Below are 26,421 nucleotides of genomic sequence, written 5' to 3' on the forward strand. Positions count from 1 at the left end.
TTTTAAGAAAAATTCAATTGATCACAATAATAAAAACCCAGATCTATGTGCAAGAAACATACAAAAATAAAGTGATTTAGAAAGGCGGAAAATTAAAGGATAACTAAAGGTTATACCACATGCATACAAGTGAGGAAAACAGGAATCATCTTAATATTGGACAAATTAGAAGTCAAGCCGAAAAGCAATAAATAACATAAAGAAGGACACATAATGTTACAGGGTGAAACTTTCATAAAAAAGAAATTATGGGATAAATAATACAATAACCATTAGTTTGAAATACTAAAACAAAGTTTAATCCACCTATCTTGGTTCATAAAAAAATCCAGGGGGAATGTAATCTAAATAGTAAGGTAAATCTGATTAATATAGTTTGAAATCTGTACCATGTTAACATGGAACATTTATAAAAATTTGACATCAAAGTAGTATACATCAAAGAAGAATTCCAAAACATAAAGACAAAACAGACAATATTCTTTTAATAAAACACAGTAAAATTAGAAAATAGGAACAAAGTCAGAAACCAAAGTTTCTTCTACCTAGAAATTTAAAGTTTATTAAACAATTTTTGTGTCAATGAGAAAATACAAACAGCAGAATTTTTTCAATATTTTATTAAAATTATTGTATTGTATTTTATTGTATTTTATTTTTTATCATGAGTGTACTCTTTAATCCCCATCCCCTATTTCTCCCATCTCCCCACATACCCTCTGGTAAACATCTGCTTATTCTCTATAGTTAAGAGTCTGTTTCTTGGTTTGTCTCTCTTTTTTTCCTTTGCTTGTTTGTTTTGTTTCTTAAATTCCACCTATGAGTGGGGCGCCTGGGTGGCGCAGTCGGTTAAGCATCCGACTTCAGCCAGGTCACGATCTCGTGGTCCGTGAGTTCGAGCCCCGTGTCAGGCTCTGGGCTGATGGCTCGGAGCCTGGAGCCTGTTTCCGATTCTGTGTCTCCCTCTCTCTCTGCCCCTCCCCCGTTCATGCTCTGTCTCTCTCTGTCCCAAAAATTAAAAAAAAAAACAAAAAAAAACCAAACGTTGAAAAAAAAAAATTCCACATATGAGTGAGTTCATATAGTATTTGTCTTTCTCTGAATGACTTATTTTGCTTAGCATTATACTCTCTAACCCTATTTATATTGTTGCAAATGGCAAGATTTCATTCTTTTTTATGATAATATCGACAATATTATTCACAATATTATCACAATAATATTCCATTGTGTTTCTATACCACATCTTCTTTATCCATTCATCTGTCAATGGACTGGGCTGTTTCTATAGATTGGCTAGTATAAATAATGTTGCAATAACCATAGGGGTGCATATATCCGTTTGAATTATGTTTTTGTATTTTGGGGGTAAATACCCAGTAGCGCAATTCCTAGATCATTGGATAGTTCTATTTTTAATTTTTTGAGGAACCTCTATGCTGTTTTCCATAGTGGCTACACCAATTTGCATTCCCATCAGCAGTGTGAGAGGGTTCCTTTTTCTCCATATTCTCACCAACCCTAATGAGGTGATATTTCATTGTAGTTTTGATTTACATTTCCCTGATAATGAATGGTATTGAGTATCTTTTCATGTGTTTGTTGGACATCTATATGTCTTCTTTGGAGAAATGTCTGTTCATGTTGTCTGCCCATTTTTAATTGGATTATTTGTTTCTTGGTATTGACGTATGTCAGTATTTATATATTTTGGATACTAATCCTTTTTCAGATATGTCATTTGCAAATATCTTCTCCCAGTCTGTAGGCTACCTTTTAGTTTTATTGGCTGTTTCCCTTGCTCTGCAGAAACATTTTAGTTTGACGTGATCCCAGTAGTTTATGTTGGCTTGCCTCAAGAAACATATCTAGAAAAATGTTGCTATGGCTGATGGTGAAAGATTACTGCCTATGCTCTCTTGTAGGAATTTTACAGTTTCACATTTAGATCTTTAATCAGTTTTTGTTTGTTTTTGTGTATGGGGAGAGATATTGGTCTGGTTTCATTCTTTTGCAGGTGGCTGTCCAGTTTTCCACACACCATTTGTTGAAAAGACTGTCAGTGTCCCATTGAATATTCAGTCCTTTGTTGAAGATTACAAAATCATTGTGCAGAAATCTGTTGCATCCCTATACACTCATAATGAAGCAGCAGAAAGTGAAATTGAGAAAACAGTTCCTTTTACAACTGAACTAAAAACAATAAAATGTTTAGGAATAAACCTAACTTAAGAGGTGAAAGATCCATATTCTGAAAACTGTCAGGAGTGCGTGGGTGGCTCAGTTGGTTAAGCTCAGTTGGTCAGCTCAGGTCATGATCTCGCAGTTTGTGGGTTCGTGCCCCATGTCAGGCTCTGTGCTGTCAGCTCAGAACCTGGAGCCTGCTTCAGATTCTGTGTCTCCTTCTCCCTCTCCGCCTGTCTTCCACTCATCGTCTGTCTCTCTCTGTCTCTCAAAAATATGTAAATGTTAAAAAAAATTGAAAACTATAAAACACTGATGAAAGAAATTTAAGAATACACAAAGAAATAAGACATTCCATGCTTATGAATTGGGAGAACAAATAATGTTAAAATGTCTGTATGATCCAATGCAACTTATAAATTTAATGCAATCCCTATCAAAATACCAATAGCATTTTGCACAGAACTAGGACAGACAATCCTAAAATTTGTATGGAAAACAGTCTTGAAAAATAAAAATAAAACTGGAGGTATTGTAATTCCAGATTTCAAGTTATATTACAAAGTGGTAATAATTAGTGGTGCCTGGGTGGCTCAGTCAATTAAACATCCAACTCTTGATTTTGGCTCAGGTCATGATCTCATGGGATCAAGCCCTGCATTGGGCTCTGTGCTGATAACGCAGAACCTGCTTGAGATTCTCTCCCTCCCTCTCTCTTAGCCCCCTCTCCACTTGTGCATGCATGTGCATGCTCTCTCTCTCTCTCTGTTTCAATAAATAAATAAATAGGGGTGCCTGAGTGGCTTAGTCAGTCGAGCATCCGACTTCGGCTTGGGTCATGATCTTGCGGTTCATAAGTTTGAGCCCCACATCGGGCTTGCTGCTGTCAGTACGGAGCCTGTTTTGGATCCTCTGTCCCCTTCTCTATCTGCTCCTTCCCTGCTTGCACTCTCTCTCTCTCAAAAATAAAACATTTAAAATAAAATTAAAATAAATAGACATTTAGTAAAAAAAAAAATAAAGTGGTAGTAATTAAAACAGTATGGTACTGGCATAAAAAGTAGACACATAGATCAGTGGAATAGAACAAAAAACTCAGAAATAAACCCACAATTATATGGACAAATAGCAGAATTAAAAAAAAAAAACTTTCACAAACCTATGAGATACAGCCCAGGAAGTGTTCAGAAGAATATCCATAGTTATACAGCAATAAAAAGAAAATACAGAGAAAAATAATTAAAATGTCTAAGTTAGGAAAAGAATAACCAAATAAATGGAAGAAAGTAATTAATAAATAGACAAGTAGGAATATCATGATTTGGGATATAAAAAGTCATTTAAAAAGCTAGTTTTTTTTTTTAAGCTCATGACATAAATGGATGTCATCATTAAGCAACTTAATAAAGGACAAAAATATGAATGTATAAAATATAATTTCCATAATTAATATACAAACTGAAGAAATTAAAAGAATTTTACATGATCATTTTGTACAACTTTCCCTAGAAACTGGTAAGACAACCTAGTAGAAAAAGGGGGAAAGGATATGCATGAATGGTCAGCTTATAGAGGAGAATATGCATGGCATATAAATATTTAAAAAGAAGGGAGTCCTACTGGTGTAAGGGAAATGTATCCTAAAACTAAAGTAAGACATAATTTTTCACATATTAGATTGACAGAATTCTCAAAATTCCACATCCTGTCTTTGTTAGCAAGATTGTTGGGGGGAGCAAGCATTCTCACACATCAGAACTTAAATTAGTATAGTCCCATTTAGAGTGAAGTGTTAATTTTGATGAATGTCTGTTGAAATTACAAATACATATAGTTTTTAACACAGCAGTTTATCTCTTGTACACATGTGAAATAATGATTCTTCAGAGGTACTCGTTGTGTTGTTTATATTTGTAAGGGTTAAGAGAAATCTTAAATTTCTATTAATAGGGGATTTGCTAAAAAAAAATGATGGTTTATTCATTAAATGGAATACCATGCAGTTGTAAAACAAAACTGTTAAGTCTCAGTATATTGATATCACAACTAAATTGTTACATGATTAAAAACAAATAGTATAGATAAGTGTTTATTTGATTTAATTTTGTATAAAAAAGAGGATATAAGTATATAATAGTTTCTATATTACATTAAGAAAATCTAGTAGAATATGTAAGAAACAAGAAATTACAAACAGTGGCTCCTTATGGGGAATTGGTACATATACATACATATATATATATATATATATATATATATACACACACATACATACATATATATGTGTGTGTATATATATATATATATACACACACATACATACATATATACATACATACATACATACATACATAAAATTCATTGGCTGTCAAGTTGTACTGCATTGGTTTGGATCCTGGCTTAGCCACACATTTTTTGAATGGTTTTGGAAATATCCTTGAGCCTCAGTTTTTATCCCACATGAGTAAACCTATACTCCTTTCTTACTGAGTTTTAAGGATAAATGATACTGTAGATTTAAAAGAGTTAATCACAGTACATTGCAATATGATGCTTTGAATATTTGGCAAAAGGTAATAGGTGCAATTTAACCTGTAATTCTGGTAAAAACAGGTCATATCTTAAGTATAATAAGATATTTATCTTAAATATAAAATTTAAACATGAAATACTAGTATCATTTAGATCAGTAGATAAGTATTTCTACTATATTATTACTATTATTCAAGATTTGAAACAAATAAAACACATAATTATTAGGGAGGAGGAAATAATGTTTGTAAAGGCTTTGATTATATACCTCAAAACCTAAGAAAATCGTCTCTAGAACTGTTAAGAAATGAAATGTCACCCAAACTCAGTGTCTTATTTGTGTCTGGCAGTGAATCTGAGTTGGGTCCATGAATGAAGCTAAACTGAAGTCTGGTGCATTGGTCCTTTGCAATGCCTAGTTTGTAATTTCTGTCAAGTGCCTGGGATATAGGTTGTGAGATAATCTATATACTTTGTCAGCTGAAGTAAAGATAGGTTTGATATCCATCATTAAAATTGAGAAGTCTGTTCCAAATAATATATACACAGCTACTCCTTCCTCCTGAAGATGGAACTCAAATAAATCCTCTCTACTTGAGTGTGAGATGGACTTGCTGGCTTTTTTCCAAAGGATAGTGAAACCTGGCAGTGATTTCCCCTATTGATTAAGGCTGACATCAACAGTCCTGTATCATGTTGATATCATGTATTCCCTGATATGATGTAATGAGAAAGGCACTTCATCTCTGTGGTATTCTTCTAAAAGTAATAATAATAATCCCAGTCTAGTCCAGAGAAAGTATCATATATCCCCAAATTGAGGGATATTCTACAAAATACTTGACCAATACTCTGCAAAACTGTCAAAGGGCATGAGAAACAAGGAACAGGAAAACTGCTGCAGAGCAGAGGAGTTTAAGGACATATGATGACTAAATGAAAGGTGGTATTCTGGATTGGGTCCTGAACAGAAAAAGGACATTAGGGAAAACGGGTAAAATATTAATAAAAGTCTGTAGTTTAGTTAAAACATTATACTTATGTTGATTTCTTAGTTTTTACATATGTATCATGATTAGATAAGATATTAACAAATGGGGAAGTTGGGTAAATAATATATGGGTACTCTCTGTACTATCTTTTCAACATTTCTGTAAATCTTAAAAATTTTCAAAATAAAAAGCTATATAAAACTGAAAAACTTAACTTGGGTGTATGCTTCAATAGAAAGCCAAACTGTTCTTTCATGGAAGTGGTCTGATTATAGTTATCCTCAGAACAGAATCTAACAAATCATTCAAATAGATGATCAAAATGCCTAAACGGCTGTACTGTAATACAACTATGATAATTTTAGCTTATAAAAATTTAAAAGCCTATGTTATTGAATGTTCATTGTGAAAATAAAAATTCTCAACCAAGTATATCTGTCTGATGTCTTAACTTTAAACCCTGTAATTTCTGGGTGAATTCTCCAAGTTAATCACACTCTAAATGAATCAGCTTGCTGTGTGTAGTGTTGACTACAGGCCTGAGAGTTATATACTGACAGTTGTTTTAACCTAATGGTTTCTTTTTCAACTAGTTGAAATTACCCAGTTTTTCTGGCAGAACCAATTGTCTGTTAACAAAAAGTAGTGATGTAGGTTCTGGGAGTATGAGAGGTGGAAAGAAGTTTCCTTCCCATATATTTTCAACATCTAACCTATTGGCTTTCTTCAGGCAAATGTTGGTCCCTATGTGTACCTGGGGTAGCAGCAGAGAAAACAAGACAACTGGTGAGGGGTTTTCTCTCCCATGGGAATGACAGGCAGCTGAAGAACTATGTTAGAAGCCTAAAGAAAAGACTAAAAAGCAGCAAATTTTGAGAGATCATTTTTCTGTCAAAGATCTCTGCCTCTTACTTTCTCTCCTTTGCACCCCCCCTCCCTCCTGAGAGGTGTTAACTTTGGCTTCTGTGTAAGTGACCACCAGAAGGCCAAGAAGTATCTGAAATGATGGGTTGAATCTTCCCTGTCCTTGAATTTGTGGGAGTGCAGGAATATTGGAATGCCACAATGCTGGCTCCAGGACTTAACAACAAGCTAGGCTTTATACTACAGATCAGTTATCTTAGGCGGTCCTCTACCTTATAGCACCTGCAGGGATCCCATCATGTAAAACCCACAGCAGTGAGATCTGACCTCAACTGTGTAAAAAAGAAAAATAGCAACTCATTAAAGGCTAGTAGCCAGAGACAGGAGATAAGAGAGAGTCATCAAACTATGTACTCAATGAAATAGAACTAGTGGAGGGGGCTATGGTGGAATCTTTGAATTTTATTTTTAAGAAGAGCATTTAAGATTCAAGTAGGGAACCAAAAATGATATTCTGCCTCGTTAGCTCATGACTTGTTTTCCAGTCCATCCAAATTAGTGGACTGTAAGTTCCCAAAGCATGGGTCCAAAAATAGAAAGAGAAAAGATAAAAAATATAGGAGACTAAACATGTGAATAAGAATTCTTATAGGAGAAAAATAGTGGGTAAAACAATACCCTGAAATACTTTGTACTACTAGAAACTTAGAAATTTTGAATAAAATACAACAGAAATCCTTTCAGATGTATAGCTGAGCACAGAAAAGTAGTTAAATTCTCATATGCCAAAAATGAAAATCAAACATAATGGGAGAAATAATTCTTAAGAAACAAGGTAATATTAAAACAAACCATGAAGCTTTAAAAAAATCACAGTAACTTCTAGAAATTAAAAGGTAGTAATTAAAATTAACTCCATGGACATGTTAAACAGATGAGATAAAACTTAAGAAAGAATTGGTGAGCTGAAAGATAGCAATGAAGAAATTACCCAGAATGTAGCATCAAGAGACAAAGATGACAAATAAGAAAGGAGGTTAAGAGATAGAAAAAGAATGAAAGTTTTCATAGAATAAAATACCCAGGAATGAATTTAACCAAGGATATAAAAGATCTACAAACAAAACTAAACCTAAACTAAACTAAAAGTAAAGCTAAAACTGAAAACTAAAAGTATGCTTGATTAGCATATTCATTATTCTCAAACACACACAAAAATATAAAACTTGTCAGTGGAAGTCATAAAATTGTCCAAAATGTAAATAAATTGTCATAAAGATGACTTGCCACCCACAATTCAATTAAGAAATCACTGATAAAAATCCAACTAATACAATGGAAATGTACATGTTGTAAATAACTCACAACAAGAAATTACTGTACACATTATAAAGTGTTTAGAATCAAAACTGAGAATTTTGTGTATTTACACTTCTGAGAGTTGGCCTAAGTAGTATTGGAGGCAACTGATAGTCATAAATATTTATATTAAAAAAAGAAAGGTGATGGGGCACCTGGGTGGCTCAGTCAGTTGAGCGTACGACTTCGGCTCAGGTCATGATCTCGCGGCTTGTGAGTTTGAGCCCCGCGTCAGGCTTTGTGCTGACAGCTCGGAGCCTGGAGCCTGCTTCGGATTCTGTGTCCCTCTCTAGCTCTGCCCCTCCCTCGCTCATGCTCTGTCTGTCTCTCTCTCAAGGATAAATAAAACATTTTTTAAAAATTAAAAATAAAGTGTTTTGCCTTTTCCCCCCTAGGTTTTTAATTTTATGCTGAATGTAAGGATAGTTTAACATCAGAATATCCTTTAATATAATCTCCTTATTAACACAGTGAAGAATAGCTATGTAATTATGCAAATGGATACAAACAATTTTGGTAAAATTCAGTATCCATTCATCATCAAAATTCCTAGGAAAGCAGGAATAGGAAATGATTTCTTTAACCTGATAAGGCCTGCCTCCTTGGAAGTAACCATCGTCCTGTTTAGTAGTAAAATATTAGAAGCATTCCCCTTCAATAGCTACAAGTTAATGTAAGCCTGTTTTCACCAGCCCTATTCAAGATCATATTAAACAGTATACTGACATTCATAGAACAGTCAGCAAATTGTTTTAAGTGTAGAATATATAATGGGCTGGGCTATAAAACATAAAACAAGTTTCAATAAATTTAAAAGAATTGAGATCAAACAACATGTTTTCTTTGACCACAACAAAATTAAGTAAGAAATCAACAGCAGAAAGAGCTTTGGTAAATTGCTTGATAGTAAGAACCCCTAGGTCAAAGAAATCTCAAAGCAAAATAGAAAATAGTTTGATTTGTATAAATCCACAACATACAACATATAACCAGAGCATATAACAACTAACTGAATTCTCATGCATTGCTGATGGGAATGTAAAATGCTCTAGCCATGTTCCAGAAGAGTTTTCTAATTTCTTAAAAAATGTAACACTTACCACATACCCTGGCATTTCCATGCTTGCGTACCTACTTGGGAGAAATGACGGCATATGTCCACAACTGGACTTGTGCATGGATGTTTTTAATACCATTATCCAGAATAGTTCAAAACTGGAAATAATCCAAAATTCCATTAATTAGTGAATGGATAAACAAAGTATCATATGTCCATACAATGGAATACCAATGCACAATTAAAAGGAAACAAACTACTGATGCACACTATGACATTAATGAGTCCTAAAAATCATTATGCTAAATGGAAGAGGCCTGATGGAGAAGAGCACATGTTACATGTTTTCATTCATATGAAATCTCCAGAATGCAGTTAGTGATTATTATATTGGGCTAGTGATGGGAGTGGGGATTGACTACAAGGCACAAGAGAATTTTTTGGGGTGATGAAAATGTTGGAACTGGAAATTGATGATAGTTGCGTGACTCTGTAAGGTTTTCAAATAATTACTAAATTATATACTTACATGAATTTTATGTTCATGTTGGTGAGAGAAGCTGCTGGTCAAATGCGTTTACACTTTGATGGTACAAGTTACACTTTGATGGTACAAAGTACCACTTTGATGGTAAATTGCAGAGAGTCTCATAAAATTAAATATAAAAGCTTTTAACACCCATCATTTCAGTTACAAGAATTTATTCTAAGTAAATAGTCATGGATATATGCCCAAAGATTTACCTAAAAGGGCAAAGTTTTGTTCATGGTAGAAAAAAAAATTGGAAATAGCATCAGTGTCAACAGTCATCAATGGATGTAATGTGCTGCATACTTAAAATTCAAGACAGGATAACAGGAAAAAAAGTATAAATTACCTTATACAGAATTAGTTTCATCATATTGATATCATCTATATTTATTTATCACCATATTTGTATGCATAGTCATTAATCTAGAAGAACATAAACTGACACTTTATAATGATTTTCTGAGTTATGGAAATTATGGGTTTCTTTTACCTTTGTCTTGTTTCAACATACTGTCTGAGTTTGTTACAAGAAGTATTCTTTGACTATCCAAAAAAAAAAAAGGCTTGTTTATTTTGTGAAGAAGAAAATTGGATTATATTTTCATTGGGATGTTAGTAAGCTAATAAATGTATAATTTGTATGACATTAAAAGGTTACTCTTTTTTTAAAAAAGATTACATTCTTAATCCAAATGGACAGAAATCCTGTAAAATTCAAAGGGTAAAGCAAATAGGCACTAAAGCCTGAAGTCTGTTTAGGTCTTAAAGTTAAGGTTCAAAATTTTAGTATCTCTAGTCTATGCCCTATTGAAGTCTTTTTGAGACGAATGCATTGAGTTGGGTCTTTCATTAGGGATTCTGTGGGAAACAAAGTCACATGGGGATCATGGGGAGTATAGCTCACCCACACTCTGCCTGAGATCATGGATGGCATTTTTGGCTCATCTCTTCAGTGCTGTGCAGCAAAAATTATTGATAAACATTGTTTTAAAGCAAACTGCAGGATGAAGCTGACCCATCTCTTCTCTGGTATATATGGAAGATTCTTCAATTCCCCCACAAAAGGCTAGAATATAGCTGCTCTATAGAAATTTACATTATAGAAGATAATCAGAAGGGCATGAATTTCTTTAGTAGCTGAAATTATACTGGTGTAGGTAAGAGATTATTGTAAATTCCTAATTAGGCTATTCCAGGTAGCCTAATTTGGATAACTTTTTACCAGCTTCATGTATCAGAGAGATATATAAAGGAATACACTTTGGCATTTGTTCTTTCTTGATTAGGGAGCAAATGAAAGTTTAAGTCGTCCTTGCCTTGGGTGTCGCCTGAATTGGAAAATACTTAAAGCCTTCCCCTCTATAATCCCATAATATCCATTAGTCCTGATTTTTAAAAAATTTTTAATGACCAGTTGACCTTTTTTCGGTCATGTTTAAGTGTTTCGCAAACACAGCCACAAGACAAACAGGTGCCTAAGCTCTTGGGTTTCAGTTATTTTGCTGTTTCCCTCCCTGGACTGAGGAGAATTAGGTGGGGGGAAACAGCTGCCCTGTGTCTTTTGTTGTACAGTGTGGAGCTTGGAGGCTGATGTTAGAAGAGAGGATTTCCAGGTGAGTGGTACCCAGATAAATGGTTCATTATTTGATTTCTGTATTAATTAAAGTAACAATGGCTGCTGCAGCAGACAGACACAATTTTAGCTGCTTATCAAACTAGTAGTTTCTTATTCATTGAAAATCCAAATGGGTGTTCCACAGTAGGTGGCTTTCTTGCAAGCTGTGATTTAGAGACCTGGGCTGCTGCTTCCATCTTGTCCTCCCTGTCTTCGTCATGTGGCTCCTGTGTTTCTGCCTTGGAGACAGAGCATGGAAGACATGCATGAGTGCTTTTCTGTGGGCCAGGCCTGAAAATGGTTCATGACTTTCCTGCTCACATTCCACTGGCTAAAACTCAGTTAAATGGTCACACCTGAGTGTAAAAGAGGCTGGAATTGGTAGTATACCTGTGCTCTCAGGAAGAAAGGAATAAGAATTGGTGAATACCCAATTTATATCAGTGTTGCCAGATCTGAATAGGGAACAATAGCAAATCAAGGTAAGAAATGAAATGCCTTGGGTTGAGAGCCAAGAGGATCCAGATCTTGAATTCGAAGACAGTGACACAAGTGAGAGGCTCATAGCAATTCCCTGAGATAGAACTAAATGTTGTAGGAAACCCTGAGTACAGCCTTCTATTCTATTTATGGATTTGGTGTGGGGAGGACAGTTAACTGAGCCAATAGTAAGTAATTAAGAAAGTTTTTTTGTGTGTGTTTCTCTCTCTCTCTCTCTCTCTCTCTCTCTCTCTCTCTCTCTCTCACTCTCAGTTTTAAATCCAATGGCAGACCACAAATACAAGCAATAATGAGCTAAGCATCCGTCTCTTGATTTCTACTCAGGTCTGCTCATGGTTCATGAGTTTGAGCCCTGCATCGAGCTCTGTGCTAACAGTGAAGAGCCTGCTCTGGATTCTCTTTCTCCCTGTCTCTGTCCCTCCCTCTCTCTCTCTCTCCAAATAAATAAATAAATAAACAAACATGTATAGACTTTAAATTTAGACAGAAAGGATTTAAAAATTTTGTGGTCTCTGTATTAGTGGAAACTAATAGTTTTAAACTTAATAAAAATAACTCCTAAATAGTTCATTAAAAATTTGAAAATAATAACTGTCAACATTTATATAATATTTATAATTTGTATATTTCACATTTTATATGAGGAGTGTTTAAATAGTGTTTTTGGAACTTTAGAAGATAGCTGTGTTATAAATGTTATTTTACTGCAGATGGAAGTTAGTAAAAATAATTACTTGTATGATTTTGTATCTGCTTAATAGATTGTACTTTCTAAACCCAAAGTCATGTGATTAGGTAATCAAATGTATTTCATAGTGTTTTGTTTTCTTTCCCCCTTTTTCTCCAGGAGAAAAGTGGAAATTATGCATACTCATAGTCTTTTCACTCTTCTTGGAGAAAGGCTGATGTTGCATACAAACACTGTGACTGTCACCACATACAACACACTTTATGAGGTAAAAAAAATGTGATGACGATTTAAAATGTATTTAGTGGAAACCTTCTATGTAATTGGGATCAGTAGTTGGTCAGTTAATCAAAAAGCCAGAAATCATTATTTTCAAAAATGAACACATACTTACATTTTAAAATTTTATTTTAAAACATACCCATGTACATTTATTTGCCCATCTTTTTATGTCAGTCCAAGGTGTTTTCTTTTAGTATGGGTTGGCTAATTGACTTTGTGCAGTGTTTCTCATACAAACCACACCTATTATATTATATATTAGGTCTTTCCCTCCCTCCGCCTCTGCTAATTCTTTCTATCTCTGTCTCCTTTGAAACTACCAACATTAACCTAGAGTTGATAGTGAGGTAAATTATAGGTAAAAATTATTTGTGAAAGCAGTATCTGGAAAGAGCAGTAGATTTTATCATCTCAATTCACAAATCCTTTTTTCATCATTTCTACCATATAGCCATATAGCTTGAGCTCTGTATATTCTATGAAATGCGCACACTACCTCCCAAAGTAGCTGTTTTTATTTTTAAGGACCAGTAAAATATGAGTAATAATCCCCGTGTTAACCTTAAAACCTTAATTCTACTCTCCTACAACTGGTCTTTGGTGGCCCTAGTTCTTTTCTCTAGTACAAGGATTAGCAAACTTACTAACACCTGTCTGTGTGGCTAGGCGCCAAGGCTAGTTTTTCTGTCTTTAAATGGTTGAAAGTAAGCAAAAGAAAAATAAAATATGACATATAAAAATGATATGAAATTAAATGTCAGTGTCCATAAATACTTTTGTTGGAACAACCCCTGTGCTCATTCCTGTACATACTACTGGTGGTTGCTTTTGCGTCACAGCAGCAGAGTTGAGTAGGTGCAACAGAGAATGTTTGTCACGTTCTCATCACACTTTGCATGCTGCTCTGTTGCACTACAGATCACGGCATGTGGTGGCTTGATAGTGTTTCACGTATCACAGGTATTTTAAGCCTAGCTTTTTGTTTAATACCAGTGCATAACCGTCATGTCAGAAGAAGAAAAGTGGACTTCAGGTCTCACACGTCTAAAATACAGTGGAGTGTGAATTATTTTGTTACAGATTTAGGTGGCAAAGCATTTTATCTGTTACACAAGGACACTGTTATACATTGACGCTAATAGATTAAACACTTGTAATAACATCCTTTACTCAGAAAAATAGTAGGCAGAAAATAAAAAATATCATCATTGCAGATTTCTCCACAAGAGTAAAAAAATGAAGTGAGAGACATTGAGGGCAAATGCTAAAATTCTTAATGGCACAGTATATCTCAATTCTAGTTTTGGGTGGCCCACAAGTAGAGGATAGTTTTTACATTTTTAAATGACCAGAATAAAAGAAGAATATTTTGTGATGTATAATTTTATGAAATTCAAATTTCATACTTGTAAATAAAGTTTTATTGGAAGGTAGTCACGTTTATTCACTTAGTCTATGAGTGATTTCAAACCATAATGACAAGGTTGAGTTGTGAGAGACCATATGACCCACAAATCCTAAAATAGTTTTCTATCTACCTTTCTGTAAAAATTTTGCTACAAAGATAAAATTCTCTCTCTGCTGTAACAGAGAAATATCTCTCCACTCTTTTGTCATTTTTATTAAAAAGTACATTTTAATCTGATATCAGAATTAATATGCATTCATTATAGAGTTTTGGAAAATACAGAAAAACACCAAAAAAAATTTACTTCTGGTGTCTCCATCAGTACTGAATTATATATAAAGTTTTTTTGTCAGCTCACATACACATACAGACACACATACAAAAAACTCATGAAATATCATCCTCCCCATAGCTTTGGGTTCTCCTTTTTGCACTTAACAACATACTGCAAATATTTTTATTATAAAATGTTCATCATAGTTGGAAGGGCAAAGTTTTCTGGTAAAGGGCCAGATGCTAGATATTTATAGGCTTTGTGGTAGTCTTAGTTTGTCTAGACTGCTGTAACAGAATACCACAGACCAGGTGGCTTATAAACAACGGAAATTTGTATCTCACGGTTTGGGAGGCCGGCAAGTCCAATATCCAGGCACTGGCGGATTTGGTGTTTGGTGAGGACTCACTCCATGGTTTATAAACCATCTTTTCACTGTGTTCTCCCATGGCAGTAGTGTCAAGGGAGTTCTTAGATTTCTTTTATAAAGGGTCATAGTCTGACCTTCATGAGGGTTCCCAAGCCCTAAACACCTTCTAAAAGGCTCCACACCTCTTAATACCATGACACCGGGGATTGGTTTGCAAGATGAGAATTAGTGGGGACACAAACATTCAGTCTCTAGCAGCAGGCTTTATGGTGTCTGTGGGACTACTCAGCTCTGCAGTTGTGGCTCAGAAGCAGTTGTAGACACTGTGAGACAAATGGGTGCGCTGGACAATAAAACTGTATTGTATCTGTTTTATTTTATATCTGTTTACAAAAGCAGATGGTATCCTGGATAGTATTTTGGCCTCAGGTCTGTAACATTACTTTCAGCTGTTTTATTTCATCTTTTTTTTCCGTTTTGTCTTATCATCATTAAATTTAAGAGTAAATTAAAAAACTTTGCTCTGTTTCTTTCATTTTTAAGCCTAATATTACAACTTTGTGTTATTCATTCATCTAATTACATGATTTGTAAATGCTTATCGTCCAGAACACTGGGTATTACCGTAGTGGTTTTTTTTTTTTTTTAGTATTGCTCCAATATTTGACCTATAAAACTGAATAAGCATTAATAATAGAAAAGCCTACCGTATACAAATCATCTTGATTCTGATATTATATTTCCCTAATAATAGTAACTGTTTTGGAGGGTGTATTTCCTGTGACAGTCACTTTGGTATAAGTACTTTTCGTACATTATCTCAGAGTCTTACAACAACCCTATGAAACTAGATTTTTGTTGTTGTTGTTGCCTTTTTAAACAAACAGAATCACAGGTTAAACAGTTTTTTTTCTGTGTCTCACCATTAATAATAAATGGTCATAAGATAGGCAGATTCCATAATGTATGTACATAAGGTAAAACATGTCAGAATCTGCCTTTGGTGGACAACATGAAAGTCCTCTGAATCAAAACTGTGCTACAATATCATATTAGAGCTCTTTCTATTTGTGTTTCTATCTTGGTTTTTTTAGACTAATCCTTCTCTGGTTGATGATGTCTGTACATGTTTTTTAAATCATTTTTTGCCTACATGAATTTCAAACCCCCTGCTTGTTTTAACCAATTAGTGTCAAAAGAGTAGAATGTCTTTGTAGTTAGTGAAACCTTATATTAAAATAAGAATGTAGCATAATAATATATTATGTTGAATTTGAAAAATCATTAGGTACTTAACCTTAAAGTAAGAACATATGTATTTCTATTAGTTTTCTTGAAAAGTGGCTCAATAGCAAATGCAGCACTATTTTTACCTACCATCTATACTCATATGCACTCCCTTAGTATCCAGATTTTAATCTCTAATGATATTCTACAGTAAAAAAGCCAAGTTGTTGCTGATTCCGTGTCTTAAGTGGAGAAAGTATGGATAAGTTTAGATCTTCTGATATTGGATATTGGATGTTGCAGATAAAGGAACTAACTTACAAGGTCTCTGACCAATTTGACTGTAATATATGCTTTTATTTTTTTTATTATTTTTTTTTAATTTTTTTTTTAACATTTATTTATTTTTGAGACAGAGAGAGACAGAGCATGAATGGGGGAGGGTCAGAGAGAGGGAGACACAGAATCTGAAACAGGCTCCAGGCTCTGAGCTGTCAGCACAGAGCCCGACGCGGGGCTCGAACTCACGGACCGCGAGATCATGACCTGAGCCGAAGTCGGACGCTTAACCAACTGAGCCACCCAGGCGCCCCTGCTTTTAAAGTAGAATAATAATCATGGTTAATTGGAAAGATGGACTAAGTTCATTATACTCGAAAAAAGAAAAACTTAACATAAGTATACAAAAAGCCAAAAAAGAAAGATGGTTATGATATGATTGGGTTGCACTGTTGATCCCATAAAAAAGTAGAAGGGGTCTTAGCATAAGCTTTAGTACCACTAACAAGCCATATTATGTTATTAGACTGCAGGATGGTGGATGACTAATTCTAGATTACCAAAGTTAAAAGACTGTATGTACCGTTTTGGAAGGTAGCATCAGGTCACAGAAAATTAAAATTCATGTGACAGGTTTGAACTTAATTCTCATTAACACAGTAAGTGAAATTTAACTGTAACCGGAAAACTCAGCCTCAAAACCTGCAGCTTGAGTTTGATTATCCTTGTGAGTAAGCATCGAACAGGGCCTACATCCCTGGCAAGAATGATTTGGTTGATAATCTTCAGTTTGAAAGCTCTTTTACCTTCATTTCCATTTTGGTTTGGGGAAATTAACTTCACCCCAAACAGTGTATCAAAATCAATATCACTACAACTGTAGTAAAGTATAAAATGAAGCACAGAAATAATCAAGAACTTTGTGAAGCCTATGATCTTGGTAATGATATTTTAGCATATGAGTTTTTTTTTAAAGTTTTTGGAAGGCCAGTTAAGATAAGGACTATGCCACTGTCATCTTTAAAATTCTAAATCTGGGGCACCTGGGTGGGTCAGTTGGTTAACTGTCAGACTTTGGCTCAGGTCATGATACAGTTCACGAGTTCGAGCCTCACTCACATCGGGCTCTCTGCTGTCAGCACAGAGCCCACTTCAAATCCTCTGTCCCCCTCTTTCTCTGCCCCCCCCCCCCCCGCTTGTGCTCACTTTCTCTCTCTCTCAAAAAATAAATAAATAAACTTAAAAAAACAAAGAAATCTCTCTTTTAAAAAAAATTCTAAGTCTGGTAATGCCTATAATAGAATAAATAACAAATATTAAAGGACAAAGTAACTAAGACCTTTTGGCAAGATATAGCAGATACCATTGTATAAAAGATGTAAAGATCTATCTCAGTTCTGAAAATTTTTAAAAATTATTAAGGAAATATCCCTGTCTCGTAGTTTTCTGAGCTGAATTTATTCTTATAGGTCCTATGCTAAGAAGTAAGTTGGCTTTACTGAACTCCTCTTTGAAATAACTCAAAATTATTTTTATATGAATACTTTTTGAGAATTACATTATTTGCAAAATTTGTATCTTAAGTTGATTTGCTTTATTTTTGCTTTTTTATTCCATCTCTAAATTATGGGTAATTATATTTTCTTAATACTTGTTAGGACTCTCAAACATACTTAAAAATATAATTTGGTAGATTTTAAAATGTCTTGTAAGCACAAAACTAGATTGTTCTGTTTGATATAGATCTTAACAACACTATCTGATTATTTACTGTATTAAGTATTGGGATATTAATTTTACCTCATAGGTTGGGGTTTACTATTTCTCTTTAAATATTGTTCCTATAATTCAGTTTTAAATATTAATGTAGAGAGAGGCAGCCAAGTGTGGGAACTTCTCATCTGAAGAGCTCAATGTCTTACAGAAATAATGAACTGATTTTTTTTTTTTAGTTTCAAGTTTTTATTTAAATTCCATTTAGTTAACATACAGTGTAATACTAGTTTCAAGAGTAGAATTTAGTGATTCATGCACCCAGTGCTCATCACAAGTTTTGTTTTGTTTTGTTTTGTTTAAATAAAAATGTGTATATATGTATTTTGGTTACTTTATCTTTTTCTGTTAGGGTATAACAGTTTCTGAACACAAAATTTTTACAAGGTGGTAGCATGCTTAAAACTTATAAATATCTAGTAATGAAACCCTTTTCTCAAAATTATAGACTCTCATAGGTGAACAGTATGTTAAATATCTTGTTCAAATATTCTTTTCACAGATAAAGAAACTAAGTGAAAAAAGTAATACAGCTTGTTCAAATTATAAAGATACGAAGATTCTCTGACCCCAGATACTTACAGTGGCAATTGGGTGTAACGGTGGGGTCAATAGTTTGCCATTTCAAGAAATAGCCTAGTACTACTTTTGTCTTAGAAATTGAACCTACTATCTAAAATGATTTATACATGATGAAGCTGGGAGTGCGTAGGTCAGAGAGGAAGCTTTAACAGCTCCTGCTTAAGCCTAAACTCTTTCTGTGGCCCATGAGTTGTGAGATAATTCCATTTATAAAATAGAATTTAAATGTATAATGCTAGGCTCAGATCTGTGTATCTAAATACATATTTATCAAGTTACTTCCATGCTTATAATTCATTATTGTTCCTCAGCCCTGTCCAAAATGATTAGCCACTAGTCACAGGTGGCTATGGAATTCTTAAAATGTGGCTATGAATTGAGATGTGCTCTAAGGCTTAATACATATTGGATTTCATGTCCGTATCTGGCTCTGAACCCTTCCTACAATTTTGGTTTTGTAGGGGCTGGGATTAGCTTCCTATGTGTATCTGTAATCAATACAAGTCAAACTCTCATGGCCCATCTTGAGTCATGTCCTTTCATTACAATGTTTATATCTATATTCATCTCTCCTTATTTATATCTCCTTATTTCCCTCCCTCTTTTAAAAACTCATATAGGTTCTTGGGGTGCTTGGGTGGCTCAGTTGGTTAAGCTTCTGACTTCAACTCAGGTCATATCTCATGGTTCGTGGGTTCGAGCTCTGCGTTGGGCTCTGTGCTGACAGCTCAGAGCCTGGAGTCTGCCTCAGATTTTTGTGTTTCCCACTCTCTCTTCTCCCCCACCCCCTGCCCCTTGTGTTCTGTCTATCAAAAATAAATGAACATTAAAAAAAAGGAACATGTATTTATGCCTGTCTCGACAATTAATTGATTCTTGAAATAATAGTTCCACCTAGCATCTATGTTTCTCATTCCAACTATGTAGCAGAGTGTGGGCACATAAATGGTTCTTAATAAGTACATGCTGGGTTGAGTTTCTAAATATGTTTTTGTAATTAAACTCATACTTGAATATGTTATAGTTTTCAAAACACTTTCACATATAGAGCCTTCTTTGATCTTCCTAGCAAGTTTATTAGGTAAGCAAGACCATTATTTTCCTCATCGTTAGAAGATTAAATACAGACTTAAAAAGGACAATATAAAATTGTAGATTTTTGGGGATAAATATTATTTTCTTTGCAATGAGGTTTCTTATTTTTGGGGTGAGACGGTTTTAACTAATCTTCATCATGGAAGAGTGTGGCCTGATCTTTCCCAAGCTTGTCTACAGTTATTTTTAATCTGTTTGTAACCAGAATTTTAGGGATGTGGTCCACTGGGCTGTAGGGTCACACCAGGGCTTTTTTTGGGCAGACTGGTGTGAAAACTTCTTGTATGCATACAAAACCACTGAATGTTCTTTGGTATTTTCAAATTCCTAGGATTTGCAAAGAAATTTTTGTCCCATGTGTCTGCTCCTTCTGATTAGTAGTGCATGTCTGTAGTGCAGTGTTCAGAAAATCCTGAGGCACTGTTCAGTTTCAACAACAAAGTGTTTGGTTTAAACACAATTATAGGCGTGAAGGAGAGAGGTTCTTAAACCCTGTATTTATCATTTTAGTGACGGTAGGTTAGTTTTAATTTCAAGGCAATACCTTTTTGATAAACATTCCTAATATACATAAGTCAGTTTTCTATCTTTATCTCCTTTTTCTTCTTCTTTCTGATTTCTGAGAAGAAGGTCAGAAAAGTGCCTATACTGGATATCATGGTCTTTTTCTAATCAGAAGGGATCATTTCTGGCTTGTAATTAATTCCCTTTCCCCATCCTCAACTTTCATAATAATGGCTAAGTACAACTAGGCTCTCAACTTACTTTTATGGTTTCTCCATAGATAATGTACCTTACTGTAGGCTGAACTGAACGTTTCATTCAGAACTTAGCATATTAATTTAAACAGGAAATAAAATCACTAATATAAAATTATATTCTTATTAAGTATAGTCTCATTGGACTATACTCATGCAAGAATAGGTATACACAGGCTAAAGCCTAAAATACAGTGAACAGCCATATGTCCATTATTTATATATAATTCAGTTATCTATTCTTAAATTTAACAAATGTTTGAATATTGGCAGTGTGTCAGGCATTGTGCTGATTGCTAGGAATATAACAGTGAAAAAGATGTGTAAGAATCCAACACTCATAAAGACTGCTAAATTTTAGTGGAAAAAATTAGAAAATGTTTTAGAATTCTGTTTTTTTTCTTTATTTGGTTAATTTCTTGTCATTTTTTTTTTGTTATTTGAAAAAATAAGTTTAAAGAAAAATTCATTAGTAAATGACAAAGAGCCACATTTCTAATGAAGACTTTTCCTTTATCACACTTCATTTTGAAGTTGAGACCTAAGCTCAGACATTATTTTTTTTATTGCCTTACTTTCTAAGTTTTTAAAAATTAATGACATAAGAGTCAAATGTTTATACACCATAAGTTTGCTAAGGATGTACAGTGTAAGGGTATTTCAAACAGAGTAATTCTTGGATTTCCTAATTAATCTTTCCTTCTGTCAATACTGGTTTGTTTTTGTCTTTATCCATAATAAACAAAATTTGAAAACTGAAGAATTAAAGAGTTTAGAAGTTTCAGAATGACTAGAGGACCCTTAGAAGAGAGTTTCATTTGATTTTGACAGAATTGACATTTTTTGCATTCTTTGTATATCTATATTTTTAAATTATGATTTAAATTATTTATTAAATGAAATTCAAATTCTTCATCTTTCAGATCTTGACAGAGCAAGTATGTACTCAAGTTGTACACAAACCACATCCAGAGCCAGATTCTACAGTGAAAATCCAGAATCCAAGTGAGCAAATAGCAATTTAAAAAAGAAAAAAAAATATATATATATATGCTATACCTACAGCATAGGATATATATATATATATATATATATATATATATATACATATATATATATATATATATATATATATATATATATAACCCTGTGACTTATCTACTGTGTAACTGGAAGTATGTAATTCTTAATTCCTTTCACCTGTTTTGTTTGCCCATTTCCCTACCTCCCTCTCATTTGACAACCAGCAGTTCTCTAGTTCTGAGTGTATTTGTGGGGTTTTTTGGTTTGTTTGTTTGTTTGTTTGTTTAGATTCCACATGTAAGTCAAATCATATGGTATTTGACTTTCTCCCTCTAACTTATTTCTCTTAGCATAGTACTCTCTAGGTCCATGCATATTGTTGCAAAAGGCAAGATCTCATTTTACAACTAATATCCTAGTGTGTGTAAATACCACATCTTCTTGAGCTGTTTAGCTGCCAATGGACACTTAGGTTGTGTCCATATCTTGGCTATTATAAATTATGTTGCACTGAACATAGAGGTGCATATATCTTTTAGATTTAGTTTTTTGTTTGCTTTGGGTCAATACCCAGTAGTGGAATTACTGAATCATAATGGTAATTCTATTTTTAATTATTGAAGACCCTTCATACTGTTTTTCACAGTGGCTGCACCAAATTACATTCTTACCAACAGTGCAGGAGAGTTCCCTTTTCTCCACATCCTCACCAACACTTGTTATTTCTTCTTTTTATTTATTTTCTTTAGCTATCCAAATGGCAGTTCTTTATGTTAATGCAGTAATGACATGATAACATGTGAAACTAAATCGAAACTTTTCCTAACCACCTTAATCATTATGGTGTTTACCATAGTTCATAATACTTCTAACTCACCTACCATAGGGCTAAGCTGAAAATGAGTAAAGGTTTTTGAGTGGAAGATATGCAGTTGTAAATCTTGACTTTTTTGTGTGCGTATTCACAGTGATTCTTAAGGTGGTGGCAACTTTGTTAAAAAACTCTACACCAAGTGCCGAACTGATGGAAGTTCGTCGTTTATTTTTATCTGACATGATAAAACTTTTCAGTAACAGTCGTGAAAATAGAAGGTAAGCAATTTCAATTACTATAACAAAGCTTTATTCCGTAATTATTTTCTCTCCTTTATTTTTAGTCTCTTTCAAAAAGTTTTTCAAAACTTTCCCATGTCGCTAAATACTTGTAATTCTCCGAAAAGGCATTTTATGTTTCTTTGATCTAATGTACATTCATTATACTTACTTTTATATTTTTATTTGATCATGTGGGCATTATATTTTAATTGTGGATATGAGTACACATATTTAAGATGCACCATTCCTTCTGGTGATACCTGTGTGTTGTAATTGTGTTGGAGTTGCTCATATTCATCTCTGCTTTTCTCAGTTTCTGTCCGATAACTGATTATTGTGGTGCATTTTTAAGTTAGTTAAGACCTGGGGTACAGTCTAAGGCTGTGGGTGCTTCCTGAGTCTTCAACAAATATGTATTGAATGTCTGGTATGTATCAAGCACTGTGCTGGACACAGATTGTCTCCGTGTTCAGTCTTGGCACAATTTAATGGGGGAAGATAACAAGAAACGAGTGATTAATATGTAATGTGTTAAGTGCGTTGTGAGTGCTACAGGTGATGAGGAAGTAGAGAAACGATAACTAAATCTGACTGGGAGAGTTAGGAAACCAATTTGAAATGATAATTTGGATTTTTCCAGGTAGAAAAATGGGAGAAAATCATTCCAGGTATAGAATATAGAATGTGCAGAATGACTGTGCATCTTGCTTTACCTAGGTCAGATCATATTTTCACTCTTTATCTAAATTTAAAAATAGTAAATTCTAATATAATTCAGGTATTTTTAATGAGGTGGGATTTTTTTTTTGTTTGTTTGTTTTTAACCCACTAGATGCTTATTGCAGTGTTCAGTGTGGCAGGATTGGATGTTTTCTCTTGGCTATATCAATCCTAAAAATTCTGAGGAACAGAAGATTACCGAGATGGTCTACAATATCTTCCGGATTCTGTTGTATCATGCAATAAAATATGAATGGGGAGGATGGAGAGTCTGGGTTGATACACTCTCAATAGCTCATTCCAAGGTAAGGAGATGTAGCACTTTAGATCATCAGGGTTTCAGCTGTGGATTCAATGGCTATAAACACGCATCTGGTGCCATCTTGTGGGCATTTTACATTATGGCCGATTCCTTTATCTCCACTTTCTTTACTGTTTTTGGTTTTATTTTCTCTCTATTCTGTAACACTGTTAGAGCTTGAAATATTTTATAGATCATTTCATTGAAACCCCATGTTTATGAACCAGGGATTTTAGACCCCAGACGTAACCCCACATACGTTTTATAGCTCGAGTCTAAGCCAATAGTTCTTTTACCTTAAACATACCTACTGGTTCTTAAAAGAATATTTCATGAAATACATGCTGAAAAATACTTTCTGAAAAGTAATGAGAAATTGCCTTTATTTCCAAGTGAATCATGAATAAGGGTTTAAGTTTAGTGGCATTTTTAATTGCATTATCTTTCCTTTTTCATTCTAAGAATCTATATATCTGTATTTTAAATGTTACCTGATCTTTGGTGAGAGAAAGTAGTGAGTTAACATGCACATTTATGTACACATTAGATTCTGGAAAAATCGGAGTCAAGATTTCTCATTATGTGGTGTCCTAGAAAAAGCGTGGGTGTCAGAAGTTTGGCTTTTAATCCAGTCTGTGCCACAATTCAGTTTTGTGACTTCAGGAAATTTGTATAGTCCTTTTGTGCGGGGGTTAGAAAAATGTTCTTTTTAATGTTTTTTTTAACCTGTACAGATAGTAAATATTTTAGGTCTTGGGGGCTGTACAGCCAGCCTCTGAAGCAGCTATTTAACTCTGCCATGTGGTGTGAAAATAGCCATAGGAAATGTGTAAAAAATGAACATGGCTGTGTTCTTGTATAACTTTACTTACTAAAACAGGTGATAAGCACGTTTGATTCATGGGCTATACTTTGCCAGCTTCCACTTTTAGGGCTTGATTTCCTCTTGTGTAAAATAAAGGAATTTTTGTATCAACATAATCTCCAAAGGAAGATCCCTCTCAACCTAAAATCCTGTTGTCATTTAGGTCAATATCATATGTGCCTATAAGGAAAGATTTTGAACTTTATTATTTTCAATTTTAGAAGAGCTTTTATTTCTGTTAAAACTTACATTTTATAATGTATTGGCACCTTTTATCATTAACAAATTTTAAAATACTGCTTGATAAGAAAAACATTTAATGTTTTATGAAAAAATATATTTCATAATTATTCTTAAACAAGCCATGTAAAGTAACCCATTAGTCTATATAAAGATAAATTTGTGATGTTTTAACAGTTTAAAAATGTACATATTTATAGATATGTGTGATTTTTAAAAATCTCAATTGGAAGTAGGCACACATGAATAATAGATGGTGAAAACTGATATGGTAATACTTTGGATATTATATATATTATTAGCCAATTTTCTGTGTTAGCTGAACTCAAATATGTAGGAATTCAACTGGCATATTAGGTTAGAGTAACATTGAAATACTCAACCTAAAAGAAAAGATTACTTCACTTAAAACTTTAATGTTGCTAGTTTACTTAACTGTTTTTGGACATTGTATATATAACACACACACACACATACACACACACACACACACACACACACGTATATAAAATAAGTCATATGTAACTATTTTTGACGATTACTTCCAATTACTTAATGAAACTTATCTTAAGATTAATATGTGCTACATTTGAAATCATAATTTTGATACCATTTTCTCTATTAACATAACTTTACTTGTATTTTTTTCTCCTTGGTATGTATATGAAATGCCTTAATGTTTTCTTTGCTTATTCCTAAGGTCACTTACGAAGCACATAAAGAATACTTAGCCAAAATGTATGAAGAATATCAGAGACAAGAGGAGGAAAACATTAAAAAGGGGAAAAAAGGGAATGTGAGCACCATCTCTGGTCTTTCGTCACAGACAACAGGAGCGAAGGGTGGAATGGAAATCCGAGAGATGGAAGATCTCTCACAAAGCCAGAGCCCGGAAAGTGAGACAGATTATCCTGTCAGCACAGACACTAGAGACTTGCTCATGTCGACAAAAGTGTCAGATGGTATTCTTGGAAATTCAGATAGACCGGGAGGTGGTGTGCATGTGGAAGTGCATGATCTTTTGGTTGATATAAAAGCAGAGAAAGTAGAAGCCACCGAAGTAAAGCTTGATGATATGGATTTATCACCGGAGACGTTAGTAGGTGGAGAGAATGGTGCCCTTGTGGAGGTTGAATCTTTATTGGATAATGTATATAGTGCTGCTGTTGAGAAACTCCAGAACAATGTACATGGAAGTGTTGGTATCATTAAAAAAAATGAAGAAAAGGATAATGGTCCATTGATAACACTAGCAGATGAGAAGGATGAACTTCCGAATAGTAGTACGTCATTTCTCTTCGATAAAATACCTAAACAGGAGGAGAAACTTCTTCCTGAACTTTCTAGCAATCACATTATTCCAAATATTCAGGACACACAAGTACATCTTGGTGTTAGTGATGACCTTGGATTGCTTGCTCATATGACTGGTAGTGTAGACTTAAATTGTACATCAAGTATCATAGAAGAAAAAGAGTTCAAAATCCATACAACATCTGATGGAATGAGCAGTATTTCTGAAAGAGACTTAGCATCATCCTCTAAAGGGTTAGAGTATGCTGAAATGACTGCTACCACTCTGGAAACTGAGTCATCTGGTAGCAAAATTGTACCAAATATTGATGCAGGAAGTATAATTTCAGATACTGAGAGATCTGACGATGGCAAAGAATCAGGAAAGGAAATTCGAAAAATCCAGACCACTGCTACAACGCAAGTGAGTTATCCTACGTGAGTTCTAAAAATGCATTGGACAGATCCTGAGTTGTTAGCACTACGGCAGAGTAATTTCCGAACAGTTACAT

General features: G+C 34.1%; 1 protein-coding gene across 11 annotated transcripts in view; it reads left to right on the forward strand.

The window, feature by feature from the left end:
- NBEA (neurobeachin) overlaps positions 1-26,421 on the forward strand; it is a 685,885-nt gene that overhangs the window by 183,501 nt on the left and 475,963 nt on the right. For all 11 annotated transcript variants that reach the window (XM_043576682.1, XM_043576704.1, XM_043576721.1 and 8 more), the window contains 5 exons: positions 12,484-12,592; positions 21,296-21,377; positions 22,364-22,487; positions 23,323-23,515; positions 25,317-26,333. In XM_043576682.1, the coding sequence (XP_043432617.1) occupies positions 12,484-12,592; positions 21,296-21,377; positions 22,364-22,487; positions 23,323-23,515; positions 25,317-26,333 (1,525 nt within the window). The remainder of the gene's footprint in view (positions 1-12,483; positions 12,593-21,295; positions 21,378-22,363; positions 22,488-23,322; positions 23,516-25,316; positions 26,334-26,421) is intronic.

Source organism: Prionailurus bengalensis, chromosome A1 (assembly GCF_016509475.1).
Source record: "Prionailurus bengalensis isolate Pbe53 chromosome A1, Fcat_Pben_1.1_paternal_pri, whole genome shotgun sequence".
Classification (NCBI taxonomy): domain Eukaryota; kingdom Metazoa; phylum Chordata; class Mammalia; order Carnivora; family Felidae; genus Prionailurus; species Prionailurus bengalensis.